The sequence below is a fragment of the Micromys minutus genome (genome assembly GCF_963924665.1).
Source record: "Micromys minutus genome assembly, chromosome: 19".
NCBI classification, from domain to species: Eukaryota; Metazoa; Chordata; class Mammalia; order Rodentia; family Muridae; genus Micromys; species Micromys minutus.
In genome coordinates, this window is record NC_137954.1 from 35153035 (window position 1) to 35169535 (window position 16501).

Genomic DNA, 16501 nt, shown 5'->3' on the forward strand with positions numbered 1-16501 from the left:
AGAAGGGGGAGACTGAATGTGGAAGGGCCAGCTGCATGCACAGGGGTTGCCTTGCCTCTGCTGCCTTCAGAATGAGAGAGAAACACTAACCCCTACGAGAGCAACAGTCTTTAAGACCTAATCACCTTCCTAGATCATGTACAAATTCCACCACCTCCTACTTTGCCACACAGGGACCCTCCCAGAACATTTGCTCTTGGGAATACCCTTGAATCATCATCAAGACATAGCAGCAAGTGACTGTCTCACCAGCCTATCCAAAGAAACAGCTGCCCTGGGCAGGGAATCTGGGCAGATGAAGGCCCTAGGTGGGAGGGGTCACTGTAGGTCAGAGAAGGTCACGCCTATGTGGAGGAAGCAAGGGGTGATACTGGAAGCAAGGAGAAGCACCGGGTGCCTCTTGCTATAGCTTGAGAACAGATGAACCAGGTCTGAGCCAAGGAAGGCTGAGACCTGCTCAGACCCGGCATGCCTTGCAAGGCAGGGTAGACAACACCAGTGGTTTGCATTGGTTGGAAAGAGCGTGTAGAGGAGATGGCTTCAGGTTTCCTGCTGAAGACTCAGATGTAGGGACACAGAGGGCTTGAAGCAGCTGTAATCTGGGAGACACCTGAACGCCATGGCTCTGACCTCAGCACGCTTTGCAGAGCAGCCCCCACACGCTCACTGAGTATGCCAACCGACAAGAACCGGAGGTCGCTGTTCCTCCTGCAGCCCTCTGCCTGACGTACCATCCTGCTCTATGACATAAGAAACTGCAGCTCACGAGTGGGGGATCTGCTCCACTGCATAATCCCCAAGTCTTGAGAGCAAAAAGTTCAGAGAGTCTCATTGCAGGAAAGGGACAGAGGGGGGCCACACACCGGAGCAGTCAGGCTGGGGAACATAAAGGAGCCTTAAACCTTGGTACTGACAATGCAGGGAACAAGTGGGCAGTTCTGTTGTTTCTGAGCAGAGGAAGGCCAGAGCTGACCAAGGCCCTTGTTCCCAGCTCTTGTCTCTTTTTTCTCTTTTTCTTTTTTCTTTTTTTTTTAAAGAAAAGTCTTACTATGTAGCCCGGGCTGGCCTCAAACTCATACAAATTCTCCTGCCTCAGCTTCACAAGTGCTTAGATTACTTACTGCTCTACCCAGCCCCAGCCTCTTTCTTTATTTAGAAACCTTCTCAACTGCTGCCCCAGACAGTCCTTGTTGCCGAGGCCATCTCTAGGACCGAATCACTTTGCATTCAGTTGCTGATAAGAGAATGTGGCCTTTGTCCCTTCTGTCAGCCACCCTGGATGGTCACTCCTAGATTGTGACTCCAGTGTGAAGCAGCCGGCCGTCTTTTCATCAGAAGGGAGCAGAGCCTTTGGCTTGCCCTTTGCTTTAACAGATGTCCACTGAGTCAGGAACATGAAGATGAGAAAGAGCCTAGCCTTTCAAACTCCACGAGGAATTTGAGACATTCTGGAGTTAAGTAGAATATCTTGGTTCTGCCCCAATGCAATGGCTTTTCTGTCCCCAGGAGACAACTGTCCTTCCAGCCGTCTGCTTGCAGACATTGGTAAGCCTTTGTTTCTTGGTAAAAGCAGGAAGAATTATGGGGGAATGTTGAGTGGGGTGTAAGGACACGTCAAAGGACAGAAATAAAGACTTGAAGAGGAAGGAGAGGACAGCTGGGTGGTCGGCCACTCCCCTTCCCCATGCCTCACCTTCCGCTAGAGGGGTCTGACTTGAAGGGCTGAAGGCCCTGAGGCTGGGAACAGCAACCGGAGAGTTGCTTATAGAGACAATGGGCTTGGCCCAGCAGTACTGCCTTGGCCACCAGAGACCAGAGCCTAGCCTCAGGCTGGGTACGGAGAAAGCTAAGGATGGCTCCACCTAGAGTATCGTCCCTGAAGCACACTGACAGCAGACAGTCAGTGGCCCTTGAGAAGCCAGTGAGCTATCAACTGTCAGTCTGAGGGGAAAGGAATGTGTGTGGTGTGGGTCTGTCTTGTCTAGAGGTGTAGTGCTTCTGGCACTTCCTGGGTGACAAGATGTTGCTGTAAGTGTGTGTGTGTGTATGTGTGTGTGTGTGTGTGTGTGTGTGTGTGTGTGAGAGAGAGAGAGAGAGAGTGTGTGTGTGTGTGTGTGTGTGTTTGTGTGTGTGTGTGTGTGTGTGTGTGTGTGTGTGAGAGAGAGAGAGAGAGAGAGAGAGAGAGAGAGTGTGTGTGAGAGAGAGAGAGAGAGAGAGAGTGAGAGAGAGTAATGGGGTGAGGTCGAATGTTCATGTCCTGTTGCTGTGGTAACTCACCCCCTGCAGTCCTTCACTTAAGCAGGGGCCTGGAGTAGGGGTAAGGCTGGGGTTCTGGGGGTACTCAGGGGGAAACATGAGGTCCCCACACCTGGCTCTAGGCAGCTGGACCCCACTGGGTCTGAACTGTACAGGAGCGGCTGCTGTGTTCTTGGTGAAATCTGGTCAATAAATCTGCTGTACTCTAGTCTTCGATGCTCTCAGGTCGCTGTCAAGGGAGCACCACCACTGTACCATCTCCCAGTCGGTCTGCTGGCTTCTGGGAGATGCTAAGAACAGGCTAGGCTGCCCTTCAAGGTGTGGTCCACTCAGCAGACCCTGCAGGTCTGAGAAGTCCCACGTGTGGACAAGATGAAACATAATGTAGGCTGGGGCTTGACAGGTGACTTTGTGTATTTTTCCCACTTACAGTACCCATGATCTGTGAACTCTACCAGTGTCATCTCGGCATCGTACACGTCACCATGATCACATTTAGACATTCTTCCATTTCCTCCACCAAAGAAATTCTGAGTTCAGCAGCAGTTTTCCCGTTCACCTGCTGCGTGCCAGCCCACCCATCTGCTGCTGTACTCTGGACAGGTCTGGCTATTCTGGCCTTTGATGCAGATAGAGTTATGGACTACACAGACTTTCATTCTGCTTCTTTCGAGTACCCTGACGTCCTCAAGGTCTATCCATGCTAGAGCACAAACCGTTTCTTTAGTTTCTTTCATTGAAAATAATTGTTCTTTTGTATGGATACAACACACTTGATTTATCTACTCATTAGGTAATAATTGCTCAGATTCGTTTTCTAGGCTTTTATTTATGAGGGATGCCGCTATGGATGTTTGTATGTGTGCACTCATGTTAGAGGTCCTACCAGAAACATACAGGGATTTAAAAAGTTGTAGTTGCCTTAAGTGTGTGCTCTTGAGGTAATATCCGTCACAGTTTGCAAACATCCTTCCATGGGTCACTACAGTTCTAGTCTCAAAAAATGATCCAAACCTTTGCCTTGAGGAAGAAGACCTATCTTCCTCAGTCTTCATGGATCCTAGGAAAGGCTCATCCAGCCCTGACATGAGATTTGAGGAAGGACACTGCTATGCTTTGAGTCTGAAGCGTATGTTCATATGTTTGAATACTTGGGACCCACTGGTGGTGCTGTCTTGGGGGTGGGGCCTAGCTGCAGGAAGGAAGTCACTAGTAGGTGGGATGAAGGGTCACATGCTATTCCACTTCTGTCGGAGCTCTCTGCTTCTTGGCCCACTGAGATATGAGAAACCAAGAGCATGCCTCTGCTACCATATCCCTGCTCTGTTGGATGGACTGTATGCTCTAAAACCATGAGCCAGAATAAATCCTTCTTCCATTTGCTTCTTCCATTTGCTTCTGTCATAGGTTTGGTCACTGTAATGAGGAAAGGCAATTAACACAGTGTTGAGAGGTCCCTGTGTGTTACAATATGGCATGTGATGCATTTACAGAGCAATCTCTGGGCCTGGGAGAAAGTGTGCCTATAAGTCTAGATGCATGTCCAACTTACATGTATATGTTTGTCTTATAGCTTTAATATTATGGAAGCACGTTACTATACATACAAGTGTATAAATGAGTGACTGTGTTTGTGTTTACTGCTGGGGACATGAACCCAGAATTTAGGCATCATTGTTAAGTCACACAAAGGAGCCCCACATTCTCTCCTGCTGAAGTAATTGCTCAGAGGTTGCATTGGCGAGAGTCCAGATTCACTGCTGCAGTGGGCCTGCCAGGACTGTCTTGGCTCTTGCACAGAGTTCAGACCAGCGTTTGATCCCACAGGGCCAGTGCCATGGGATGGACTAGTCTCAAGGGGGTCCTTGATTCTTTTTTCAGAGACATCATGACAAATGGTGCCCATCAAGTGTAGACCGGCTCTTCTGGGCCCTCAGTTAAGACTGGACACCTGGGAACCTTATTCATGCTCTGTTGACATGTCCAGGGCCACTCAGCAGAGGTGATCTGTGAGGGCAGTGATATTTTGATTTGGTTCTATGGACAGAGGAACAATCTAAAGTCACTGAGTAGTCCTCTCAGGAATGCAGCGGGGACCTGTTTCTGCCACAGAGGAATTGTACTCTATGCCGACTGGGACTGTGAGTCACCCGCACTAGTACAGTCTGAATGTGTCCCCCAAATTTCCTGTGTTAGAAATATTGTCCATGATGAGGCAGAGTTGAGAGGCAGGATGTTTGGGGTGGAGCTGGGTCAGACAACTTCGCCTTCATGAATCCACATATAACTTTCTATGTGAATGGGTCATTTTAATAAAGGATTTAAAAAAATACGTGTTTGCTTTGTGTATGCATGTATACCATATGCATACCTGGTAACATTGAGGGCTGAAGTGGGTTTGGATTCCTTGGAACTGGAGTTGCAGGTGGTTATGAACTTTCATGTTGGTGCTGGAAACAAAACCCAGGTCCTCTGGCAGGAGCAGCAAGTGCTCTTAACCCCTAAGCATCTCTCCTGCCTCTGAGCATGTTATTGGAAGAGGGGTTTGCTATAAAAAAAAAAAAAAAAAAAAAAAACCGAGCTCTCTCTATTGCTGTTTCAGCATGGGAAGTCCTCTGCTATGTTGTAAATGCAGCCCGAAGATCATCGCTAGGGGACAAGTAAGTGCCACCCAATGTTCTTAGATTTTTTTTTTTTCCAGCATCCAGAACTTTGAGCTTAGCAAAGCTTATTCGTTATTAAGTGTGTGGCTTTTGTATATATGATTAGAGCAAAAATGGATTAAGATATTCAATTGTGCAAACACACACAGAGGAAGAGAATGTGTGTGAGCGTGTCCTGTGTGTACTTGTGTGTGTTTGTGTGTGAGTGTGTGTATGCATGTGTATGTTTGTCTGTGTGAGTGTATATGCATGTATGTGTTTGTATGTGTTCTGGGTTTAGCTGTAATGGACAAGGATAGCAATGGTTAGTTAAGGAGTCAGCCCTAGACTAGATAGGTGATGTCTACAAATGGGAAGGATATTTGGGCACTTGATATAAGCAGGAAACCAAGAAAAATGCTGAGAGACACTGAGGGGAGGCTTGTGGGCCGAGCCAGTCTAGTTAGGGGGTGGGGCCTCAGAGTATCTTATACCCTGCCTAGAGGGAGAAGACACAGGAGATAGCAAAGGAAGCTAATTTTCTGTTTCTTTTCTGAAGGAGCCTAAAGTTACTGTCTGTGATCTTGACTCTGATAATAATATAAATATGGATTTAATAAGTCTCATCAAAAACATTACGGAGCCACGGACAACTGAGAACAGGCTGTCTGCCTGCAAGCCCCTGCAGAAGATGAAAGTGGATCTGCAGCCCTGGGGGAGAGCTCAGTAAAAAAAAGGAAGGAAAACAAGCTTGAAAGCAGATTCTGCAAGTCAAATGAGGAAGTCAGCTTACTTGATTGAACAACCAGGCCAACCCATTGGAAGACAGGTCTGTCCAGTTATGTGTATTATATCACCGATATACTTAAATCAAACATGCACACACATAGGAAAAGAATTAAAGCCTGCATATAAAGCACAAATAAGACAAGACAGGGAGTGTGACACACACCTGTGATCCTAGCACTTGGGAGCTGGAGGCAGGAAGACTAGAAGCTCAAGGGCAGCTTCCATGTCACCGAGTTTGAGGTCAACCTGGACTGCATGAGACCCTGGCTCAAAACAAACAATCCCCTTAAACCAAAACCCTAACAAAATGCAGCAAGGTAAGATAATGTAGCTGGATGACTCCAGCACTTGGGAGGCAGAGGCAGGTAGATTGCTATGAATTCAAGACCAACCTGGTCTACGTGTCCAGTGCCAGGCCAGCCAAGGTTGCATAGGGAGATCCTCTCTCAAAACTTGAAGATAAAATAGATCCGATCATGTTGATATCAGGAAAAAACTGAATTGAGAGTTAGGGTTAGGTCTTCGGCAGGAGAGGGAATTCTCTCTGGATGACTGCCTCCAGAGCCAGACAAGACACAACTTTGCTTAACTTTTGTTGTTGTTGTCTTTGTTTTTGGAGACAGAGTATTGCTATGTATTTCAGACTGGCTTTAAGTTCACTCTGTAGATCAGGCTGGCCTTGAACAAGCAACAATCTCCCTGCCTCCGTCTCGTAAGTGCTGGGATTACAGGTCTATAAAGGTAGGTGTGACTCGAAGCTTTGGCAGTCTGTGAGAGTTGGGAGTTGCTTGTTACCGTACCACAACCTCACATATCCTTTCCAATACGCATGGTAAATCAAATTTTCATCACTGAACATTAACACTAAAACACAAGTCTAGATAGGAAAAAAACCAAAGTCACAGTTTATTTTTTCCAACATCATTATTAGTCTTTGGTAAATCCAAAAGAGTGAAAATAGATGGAGACGTGTGATTCAGAAGGTTCAAATTCACCACACATTTGTAGAATTCTCATGCTGAGTAAGTAAATAGGCCTAATCTTCTTTTCAGAGTATCCAGGTACCTTCTCACAATCAAAGGAAACGTAGAGGTGAGGTAGGAAGTCTGAAGTACTGAGGCCATACACCATAAGCTTAACAACATGAAGGAAATCAAAGTCACAACTAGGTAGGGTAAGGTAGAGAGGCTGCCACAGGTCAGAATTGTGGGATATGAATACAGTCTTGTTCAGAAGTCAGCCTTCAGCCAAGTACACAGGTAAGAACATAGATGTGATGGTTGGTGTGGATGGTGACAACCACAGCTGTAGAGGGTTATCTAGGTCAGCGCAGCCTCCAGGTAGGCCTGGGAGGGATCCTCTGAATTGAATCCTAACTGCTTAACAATAGAAGGGGTTGCTAATCACCCACCACTCTCTGTGGCTGGCTGTGGATCAGTGTGACCACCTGCTTCAGGTTTCCTGCCTTGAAGGGCTGTCCTCGAGAACTGTGAGCCAGAACAAAGCTTTCTTAGATTGTTTTTGTTAGTTATGTCAGTGAAGTCCCTGTTTCTGACTCATGGACCCAGAGACTCTCTGGAGGGAGAGGAGGCAGAAGATGAAGAGGAGGAAGAGGAGGGGAAGAAGAGAGACATGGGTTAGCTTACTTGCCGCCTCACTGTGCTCTTAGACGTTCCAGACCCTGGAACAATGAGCTAAATGAATTTCTACTCTTCATAAACAGCCTGCTCAGGTGTTTTGCTATAGGGATAGAAAATGCATTTACGTGGCCTGACCATTTTCTCTAACCAGAGTATGGATGACTCCGTCTGCCACCCTGCCTCCATTGCCTCGGCTAGGAGCTCTTCTCAGTCTCTGATGGAGTCTAGACATCGTGTCCCTGCTGATCACGCCTACGGTCCCCTGTCCAGCACAACTCCTTCCGTGTGCAGTGTGAAAGGACCAAGCACCAGGAAACACCTGACTGAAACCTGAAAATACCTCATTGGCTCCCAGCACCCCTTCACTTCCACGCCTCTGTACCGTGAGTGCCACGTCTCAGAATTACACCTCCAAGTGGGTTTGAGGGGTCAAGGTTGTGTTCCTGGGCCTACTCTTATCAGCTGTGCACCCGGGACCAGGGAGGCTTGGGACTGTCTCATTGTGTACCCTGACTCCTTTCAACAAAGGTCTTCCAAAATTTGTTGAAACTTTGATCAATGTCCCTCTCTAGTAGTGTGTGTGTGTGTGTGTGTGTGTGTTGTACACCTATGCATGCACTGGGAGGCCAAAAGAAGATGTTAGGTGTCCCACTCTATATTATAAAGTTCGGTGAGGATCTCTCACTGACCCTGGTAGTCAGCAAATCCCACTGATTTCCTGCCTCAGTTCCCCACAGTGCCAGAGTCACAAGTATGAGGGTGGCCATAACCAGCTTTTTATTCTTTATGGAAAATTTATTGCAACGCTCCAACCATGCATTGCTTTTTCTTTTCAACATCTTGCTCTGCAGCTTCCTTCGCACTTTTTGCTCAGATGTGGCACGGACCATGTGAAGACTGGCAAAAAGCCGTAAAGTTCTCTGCTTCTGTGGTGACTCTGGCCTTATATTCTTTTATACACATTCCGGATGGGCATCACAGGTCCTGTTAGCTGCGTGGCCAGTTTAAGTTCTTCAGCAGAACTGTCTCCCTTCTTTGGGGCAGAAGGCATCCATCCTGGGGAAAAGGATGAACTCGGAGCGGCACTCCTTCAGGCGCTGCACATTTGTTTTGCCTCCTTGGGTCCACAGAGATGCCGATGGTGCGAGCCATTTTCTTGTGGACACAAGCCACCCTGAGTTCCTCCAGGCTGAAGCCCTTGCCAGCCCGGTCTTTGGTGTCTAACTATAGGGCACCTCATGATGGGCCTGATGGGACCGGATGCGGGACGAGGGGCAGTGCTGCGCGCTTTCTCCTGCCCGGCCTTGTGTCTGCGGATCTTGCATGCCGGCTGGTTGAACCAAGTATCCACTCGCTGCTGCCAATCCTTGTGGAAGGGAGGCTTCAGGATCATGCCATTCTAGCTGGGCACCATGGCTGCCTCCTATACAGGAGAACGGCCTAGCGGAAAGGACCATGATCGGCTTTTCATATGGGTGCTGAATACAGCAACTCCAGTCCATGTGTAACAAGAGCTCTTGCGCACGGAACCTTTCCCCAGCCCTGAAGATAGGTTTTGAGGTTCTATTCTTTGACTATCCTGAAAGAATATGCGGGTGCCATATCTCAGGTTCTCTGTGCGTTTATATCCTGACAACTTCTACAAAGGGTGTCTCCGGGAACACAGGAGGCTCGGAGCCCTCTAGAACCTGGAACTTTCTGTTTCTCTGCTGTGCTTTGGACTACCACACTCACCTTGGTCCTGTGCAGAGGTGTCTAATACTACCAAGGGCCCCTCCTTGTTCTCTAGGACCAGGACTCTAGCCAGCCCCATCACTGGGGCCATATTTCCAGATACGGGCAGTTACTGTCTCCCATGTGGAAGAGAAGATGCAGGTCTCCAGGCAACATGAGATAAAATTCTGGAACCAGGAAGGAGACAAGACCCAGATGGGAGGCTTCAAGCTCCTGGGCTGTACCACTAACGAATACCTGAGACTTCCAAGCATTTCTACTTACTGAGGGTTTGTCAACCCTTCCTGGTTTCTAGCAGAATTCCCTGGCTGGTGCACATCTCTGTTGCTAAGGAGGCAGACTCAGTACTTCAAGTTCGAGTTAGTTACTTTTATCCTTGCTCTGACAAAATAGCAGCCAAAAGCAACCTTAGAAAGAAGTGCTTCTTCTAGCTCACAGTTTGAAGGTGCAGTCACTTATGGAGGGGGAGACAGGATGGCATTAAGGCTGTAGTCAGAAAGGGGAGAGAGAGGGAGAGGGGGAGAGAGAAAAGGAGAGGGAGAGAGGGAGAACACTGGCTCTCTCACTCTCCCCTTCTCCTTTAAAGTTTTTAAATTTGATTTTATTTTTAATCTCTTATGTGTATGTATGTGTCTGGGTATATGCGTGTGCCTGAGGTGAGAAAGCTGTCAGATCCCCTGGAGCTGGGGTTACGGGAGCTTATAGTAAGCCACCCTATGCAGGCATTGAGATGAAAACTCGAGTTCTCTGTAGGAATAATACACACTCTTAATACACTGTCTGTCCTGGTCCTTTCTCATCCCTGTTTTGTCTGAAACCCCAGCCTGTGGGTTGGTTATCCCATCTTAGGTAACCAATCTAGAAACTCTTTTATAGACATGCCTGGTGGGTGATTTCCTAAGAAGTTCTAGAATAGATCCTGTTAAGTTGCCGACATTAGCCATCCCGGGAGAGCTGTTATCTAGTGACATCCAGGACCCAAGCAAACAAGCTGAGGGTCTGGTGTCACTGATGAGGGTTGGCATTACCAGCTGTGTGCCTTGCTTATTTTAGGGGGACTAATACATGGAATGAGGGCAGCCTGGAGGACTGTGTTTGTGAGAGTACTTATCAATCCTTATGGCTGTCCCAGAGATGATCAGTGGAAATTTTTTCTTTTTGGTCTTCAGTAGTAATTCCCTGGATCCCAGATTTTCTGGCCCCTTTGCTTGGGCTTTGAGAAGCACCTGCCTCAACACCAGCAAATCCACAGTGTGACCATCAGTCTGGCTCTTCTGCAAGGCTCTGGCCCTGTTCCTCTGCTGCCTCTGGTGGTAAGAGGTGTCAACTTGCATGGCAAGTTGAGGTGCAGGTGAGACCTGACTCCCTCACCTTCACCACACGGTTACTGTGTCTCCAGTCAGAGATGTGGGATCGAGACAGAGGAAGGCAGGCAACCTGCCCCTAAGGCTGGTCATTTGGCCCCCAGGAGGGGACTGGGAATGTCCCCTAAGGTCCTGGAAGTTAGAAGGATGGGAACGGCTCTAGCCTTCTCCAGCTTGGTTGCATCTTACTGTGTTGGCCAGATCTGTGAGAATCTGCTGCTAAAGGGCTGCCCAGGAGCGAAGGTCAGGGGCCTGGGTGGCCACAGAAAGACCAGGTGTTACCAGGTACTTCTCCAGTGACATTTGTCTCCTGGAATTCTCCTGCTAGGCCTGCTAATCCCATGGTACAGGGCCATATACATTCCCAACCCACCTGGTGTTGTGATGTCACCGAGAGTTTTTAAATTTTATTCATTTATTTTTCTCCCCCGGGTCTTGTTTTATAGTGCTGGCTGGCCTAGAACTTACTCTGCCCACGAGGGTGGACTTGGCAACTCTCCTGCCTACCAGGTGCAGGAAGAAAATGTGCCACCACCCCATTCAGTTGGAAGAGGCTCTTTGTGATCCTTCTTTTCTCTGGAGGGGTGAGGTGTCAGGGAATCCTTCACAGCCGTGTCACTGAGTGGAGGACATGTCGAGATCATCACTGAATTATTTAAAAGTTTCCTGCTGATTTCAAGAAAAGAGATCCTAGCCTAAATTATATTCATAGATTCCAAATCATTATTCATAATTTCACACTCAAAGCTTGGGCACTGTGATTGCTCTCAGGCTCCTCACAAAGCGCTCCCCACGGTGCAATGCGAAATCTGGCCATTCCTGTTCATTCTCAGAGATGTGTGGCCTGAGGTACCATCTGGGCACCGCAGTGCTTATAGGGTGAGGGGGAGCTGCCCACCCAAGGCTTTGGAAGCACTTCTATAAAAGAAGCTTGTAGACAGTAACTTAAAACTACCACAAGGTATTCAGACACAGCACCCTTAAGACAGGGCAAATTTGAAGTGGTTCTTTTCCATAGCAGAGAGAAGATGAGATGGAACTGGGGGGCAGGGGGCTAAAGCAGCTAAACCAACTTTGGTTCAGCTTTTGACATCAGCCTTGCAGACACTGGAACAGAGAAGGCAGTTACCCTTCAGTGGTCCACATGGCCAACCCAGTCCTGAGAGACCAACTTCAGTAGAGTGAAGGGTGGATGGGGCAGGGATCTGCATTTTGCTAGGCTCTCTAAGGGATGCTGACACAGAGCAAATTCACAGTTGAGAACCTAACTGACAGATCTATTTGGAGGCAAATGCCTTGTCTTCTCCCTTTGATCAGCCTAATTTTTGAAATGAAGAAGCAATGAATAAATAAAGACAATTTTCAAGATGTTCATGGAATGGCTTTTTTTTTAACATTTTTTTTTCAACTAGTTAGGACAAAAACATTACAATGGTTGGCTTCTTTCATTTAGTTACATAAATAAAATTTTTATAAATATCTCTTTATAAACAATATAAATAGCTTTACAACATAAATACATTTATGCATGACGTGAATTTACAAACAGCAATGTTTTACAGCTAGCTGGTTTTGTCAGTCACTTTAAAAACTGTCCCTTGTCATCAAGTCGGTGTGGGAGTGTGTGTCTCATGTATATAATATATATATAATATATAACTTTTTATTTTTCATTTTCAAAAAAAAACCCCAAACAATAAAATCATACCCTCCCCTCCCCAAATAATAATAAAACAGCTGGTGTTGCGTGTTGCCAGTACCAGGAGGAAAAAAAAATAAAAAGAAATGTAAAAGCCACATTGCGTTGGAGGTGTTTCCAGATGCTGGAGGCTGATGACCAAGGATGACCTCAGTGCACAGTGCAGTTCCCAATCCTGAAACACAAAGTGGACACAGGACACTCAGTTCTGGCCTCTGAACTGAAAAAGCCCATCCTACAGGGCAATTGTAGAACACCCCCCCTCTTACAGTAGCATTGAAGCAAAGCACTGTGCCTTTGATCTGCAGGTCCTTGATTGACACTGGCTGGACCAGCACAAGTGAAACCATAATATCTGCCAGACCCGAGCCCCTCCCCTAAGACTTAACTACAGGCTTTGCTCTCGGCAATGGGTGAGAATAGTGGGGCCCCTTTCCAGCTCATTTTTGCTATAACACAAACCCTCGGGGTGGTCACTTTCATCTGGCTTCATGTCTGCTTAGTTATGTAGGGACAGAGAAGAGAATATCTCAGGGTGAAGGGTGTTTTATTCTGGACTCAAATCCTCCATCTGATTTGACTTCCTGGATGGCCCCAAGTGCCTTTGAGCTCACCTATAAAATGGATAATAGCCACCTCTCAGAGCCGGTGCTGGGATTTAACAAAGGGCCACATATTAAGCATCTGCCCTGTCTGGGTCACAGCTTCTAAAGCAGCAAGGAGTACTTCCTCTCCTAGCTAGCTTTGTCTTAGAAATTGGTTGCTCCAAGGTCCCCTTCTGCAACAGCTGGTGGTGTCTGCCACCAGCCTGGGCAAATGTACAGCTTTGCTGCATTGGTGGTTTTGAAGGATGAGAGTAAGCTGATGAATGCTGGACTCAGTCCCCACTAGTGGTGGCTGCATGAGGGCTACATGTTCAGAAAACTGGCAGACATGCAGGGCCCTCCTAAAGGACCACACTCATAAAGGGGCCTGGCCCTGGTGGTCTGGGCAGTTCTCCCTAACTCACTTCTCTGGATGTTTCATGGGTGGTGTTCTTAGCGCCCAGAGGCAAAGTGTCCATTGAGGCCTTGGCCACACATGAGTCTCTGTCAGTAGTATAATCAAAACCTATAACCATCAGCGACAGTCATTATGATGGTGCTTGGAGCCAAAGTCAACCTCTGAGCAGAGAAATAGGCAGAGCCTTGGGAGTTTTCGTCAGTATGAAGGATGAATCTTACCCTCTCCCATAAGACCAGGTAGGTGCTTTCCACTGGTCAGCTCTACCTGGAGATTTCAGGTTGGGAGGATGATCTATTCTCTCACCAGGGCCGCTGACCTCCTCTGGTCAAAGCGGATGTAGAAGCCTTAATTCTTTTGATTTCCCCTCGACATTCTCACCACCCTGTGCCCACAGATGTCTAAAGTACCTTCAGGGAAGTACATCCCAGAGGTTAAATGAGTAGCTTTGGTTTAGACTCTGAAGTCCTTTCTTGGCAGATAAATCACAAACTGAAACTCCAAGTCCTCAGACTCCATCTCTTAGGTATTCATAAGGAAGACAGCAAAAGACACCATGATGGTAGCTTCAATTCTGCCCATAAGTACTAAGGTCATTGCTCTCCTTGAGTAGAGAATAGAGACATAACACCTCTGTAGAACTTGGGCAAAGCATGCAGCCTGTTCAAGACTGGGTGCAGAAAGGAGAGGACCAGCGAAGATCTAGAGCCAGGGGCATTTGGTAGAGCTCCTGAACTGGGGTATGTGTTTCTCTTGTCATTGACCAATATTTCCAAGATCTCTTCTGGGCATAATGTGGGTTCCTGAGGGTCTGTCCCTTAAGCTACTCACAATTAATATGGGAACGCAAACCATTACACAGAGCACTGTACTTCTGCAGATGTCTCTCATGCTGGTTTTTTTTTTTTTAAAGGCTCCTGCCATGTGATAGGGGAGGTAGGTGCTCCTCCTATTCCCTACTGGGAAAAGACTGGTCCTGGTCAGTCTTCTTGGCTTGGGGAGAGCAGCCTCCTCACCCCTGGGGTGGGATAGAGCAAGAGGCAAAGCCAAGGAACAGCAGAGGCCTGACTGTCAAGCACTTATCATCAGGGAAGAAGAGCAGAAGGAAGTCAGGAAGGATCCAGCAGCCTCTGACTGGGATGCTGGGAAGATGGGGTTTCCTGTCTCCGTGGAAGGAGGTCAGAAACAAACAGTTCAGAGCACCGGAAAGTTGGTAAAGAACCCATTTTGGACTGAGTTTGAGGTTAGGACAAGAAATAAGCTTTAGTGTGTTCTTTTGCCTCTCTCTTGAAACAGGGTCACAAATTTAAGGTTCATGTCAGAAGCCCCAGGGCTGCAGCATCAGGACCCTGGATAGACCAGTTTGCCCACAGTTGGGTTGAGCGCAGGGGTAAGATTCAGAATGCCCTAGGCAGAAGAGTGCCTTGCTGCTGCCCACAGATGTTGTTCTCTCTACTATGAAAGGCAAGCATATCCGCATGCCTGCCTCACTTGAGGGACAACCTCAAAAGACGTCCCAGCACTTGACTGTTTGGCTGCTAGCACAGGGCTGGTGGTACATCTTCCTCTCGCTCTTTCCAGGATCTCTCTAACAATTTTCCAGTTGGTTAGCTGGCCAGTGGTCAGTGGTGGGTTTGGAGGCTGGGTCTACATAAGCCTGTCTCTGCTTTTCTAGAGGAAGCCAGATGGGGTTCTCTAAGGCTGAACCCGGTCTCTGACCTTGCTGATGTTCATTTCATTATTTTTTTAATCTGTAAAATGGGATATGTAAGGTAGCGGGCAAATGTCTGGATTACACTTGATCTCATACCCAAATCGGTTGGGGGAAGGTCACAGAGCATAGGGAGCAGGGAGGAAACCAAACAGTCTGCGAAGGGCAGTGGTAGAGAATTTGGTTCGCCAGGGTGCAGAGTTAGACAGACAGGGAGCTTCCGATGGTGTTACTCACCGCCGCCAGGGGTCGCTGCACTAACATCCCAGACCGCTCATGGAACCGATGCGGTCCAGCTTGAGGCCAAAGCAGCCTTTGGACAAGCCCTTCTTGTTGCCGCCTTTGTATTTGCGCGCGTTGGGGTGCTCGTGCAGAAGGCGGGCCCAAGCAGCCCGGGACTTGGTGTCCACACGCAGGTCCCGGAGCAGTCGCGATCGGTCTCCCTTGAGATTGGCTCCCCCGCCGCCTGGAGTCTTGTCACCCTTTTTCTGATTGCCACCAGCTGCCTGGGGCTCCGCCAGTTCCTCCCCTGGCGGGGTTCTCGGGACCTATGGGAGAAAAGAGTGGACAGGTGAAAGAGTGCACCGATGTAGCGCAGATGACTTTTACGGGGCCCAGAGTGGCACGGTCCTCCTCAGTCGTGAGCGTGCCTCTGCCGATGCGGGACAGCTGAGTCCGGCATCCACCTGCCACGCAGCCTTCGTGCCTGCTCCTCCGAGGGGCCCCTTGCTCTCTCCGTGCCACTGGTCCTGCTGGGCACATTGGGGCACGGGAGATGTGCATGTGTGACATTCTCCCGAGGTTAGGGAATGAACCCGAGAAGTCCCTGCTTTGAGGGAGCAAGTCCTAGGGATCTGCCTTTCCGGGCTCTCTACTCCCTCCTGCGCACCTCATCTTTCCACGCCCCTCACAAGCCCAGCGTCCCCGCAACAGCACCCACCTTCGGTGGTGTCCCGGGTTTGGCTTCGGAGGGCCGGAGTGAGAGTAGCGCGAGCAGCAGGGCACAGGCGATCAGCTGGGAGAGGTGCATGGTGCCGATGGGACCGAGGGGTGCAGACGGTCTGCAGCTGGGACGGCCGGTGAGCAGTCCGACAAGCGGTTGCGGAGCAGGATTGCCAAGCGAGCAGGGGTCCTACTGCTGTGCGGCGCCGGCTGGGTGCGCTCTGAGTCCGTGGCTCGGCTGGAGCCTTTATAATCCAACCTGCCGCTGATGTCATCTTCCCGCCCACCGGGCCGCCCGGGCCAATGGCACAGCGCACGCGGCCGAATCGACGGCCGGGAGGGGGCCGCGGGGGCTCCCTCTTCTGCTCCCACCCCATCCCACCTCCGAAGGAGCCCGCGGCTCGGCCCGCGGCGCTCAAAGCCACAAAGCGGCGCGCAGAAAACTCCATTTGTAGAATGCGCTCGCTCCAGTACTCAGGCTTCTGGATGCCTAGAGTGCTGTGTATCCGCTGGATCCTCACTGCGCGCACTGCTACTGTTAACGCGGTCTGTACTCTTCTTGCAGGTGCAAAGGCTTAGCAGAAATGTCCCTTAAGCAAAGTCACACAGGTAGAAAGTTGGTGAGGCCCAAAATCCACGCAGATTGCCCCGTTTCTAAACTCTTCACAGACGCCTGACACGCGCTAGCGAGGGTGGAAGGGCTGACCATGTCTAGATCCCCT

At 48.9% G+C, this 16501-nt stretch overlaps 1 protein-coding gene and 1 pseudogene across 2 annotated transcripts; both read right to left on the bottom strand.

The window, feature by feature from the left end:
- Window positions 1-8122: 8122 nt before the first annotated feature.
- Window positions 8123-13244, bottom strand: LOC308433249 (large ribosomal subunit protein eL13-like; annotated as a pseudogene). The gene is made up of 2 exons: window positions 13134-13244; window positions 8123-8726 (listed from the first exon to the last, which is right to left on the bottom strand). The product of its transcript is annotated as a large ribosomal subunit protein eL13-like (transcript).
- NPPC (natriuretic peptide C) lies at window positions 12219-15910 on the bottom strand. The gene is made up of 3 exons (XM_080933225.1): window positions 15778-15910; window positions 15075-15385; window positions 12219-12299 (listed from the first exon to the last, which is right to left on the bottom strand). Exons 1-2 carry the CDS (start codon window positions 15865-15867, stop codon window positions 15095-15097), a joined length of 381 nt encoding a protein of 126 aa, XP_080789351.1. The 5' UTR covers window positions 15868-15910; the 3' UTR covers window positions 12219-12299; window positions 15075-15094.
- Between the last annotated feature and the right edge of the window lie 591 nt (window positions 15911-16501).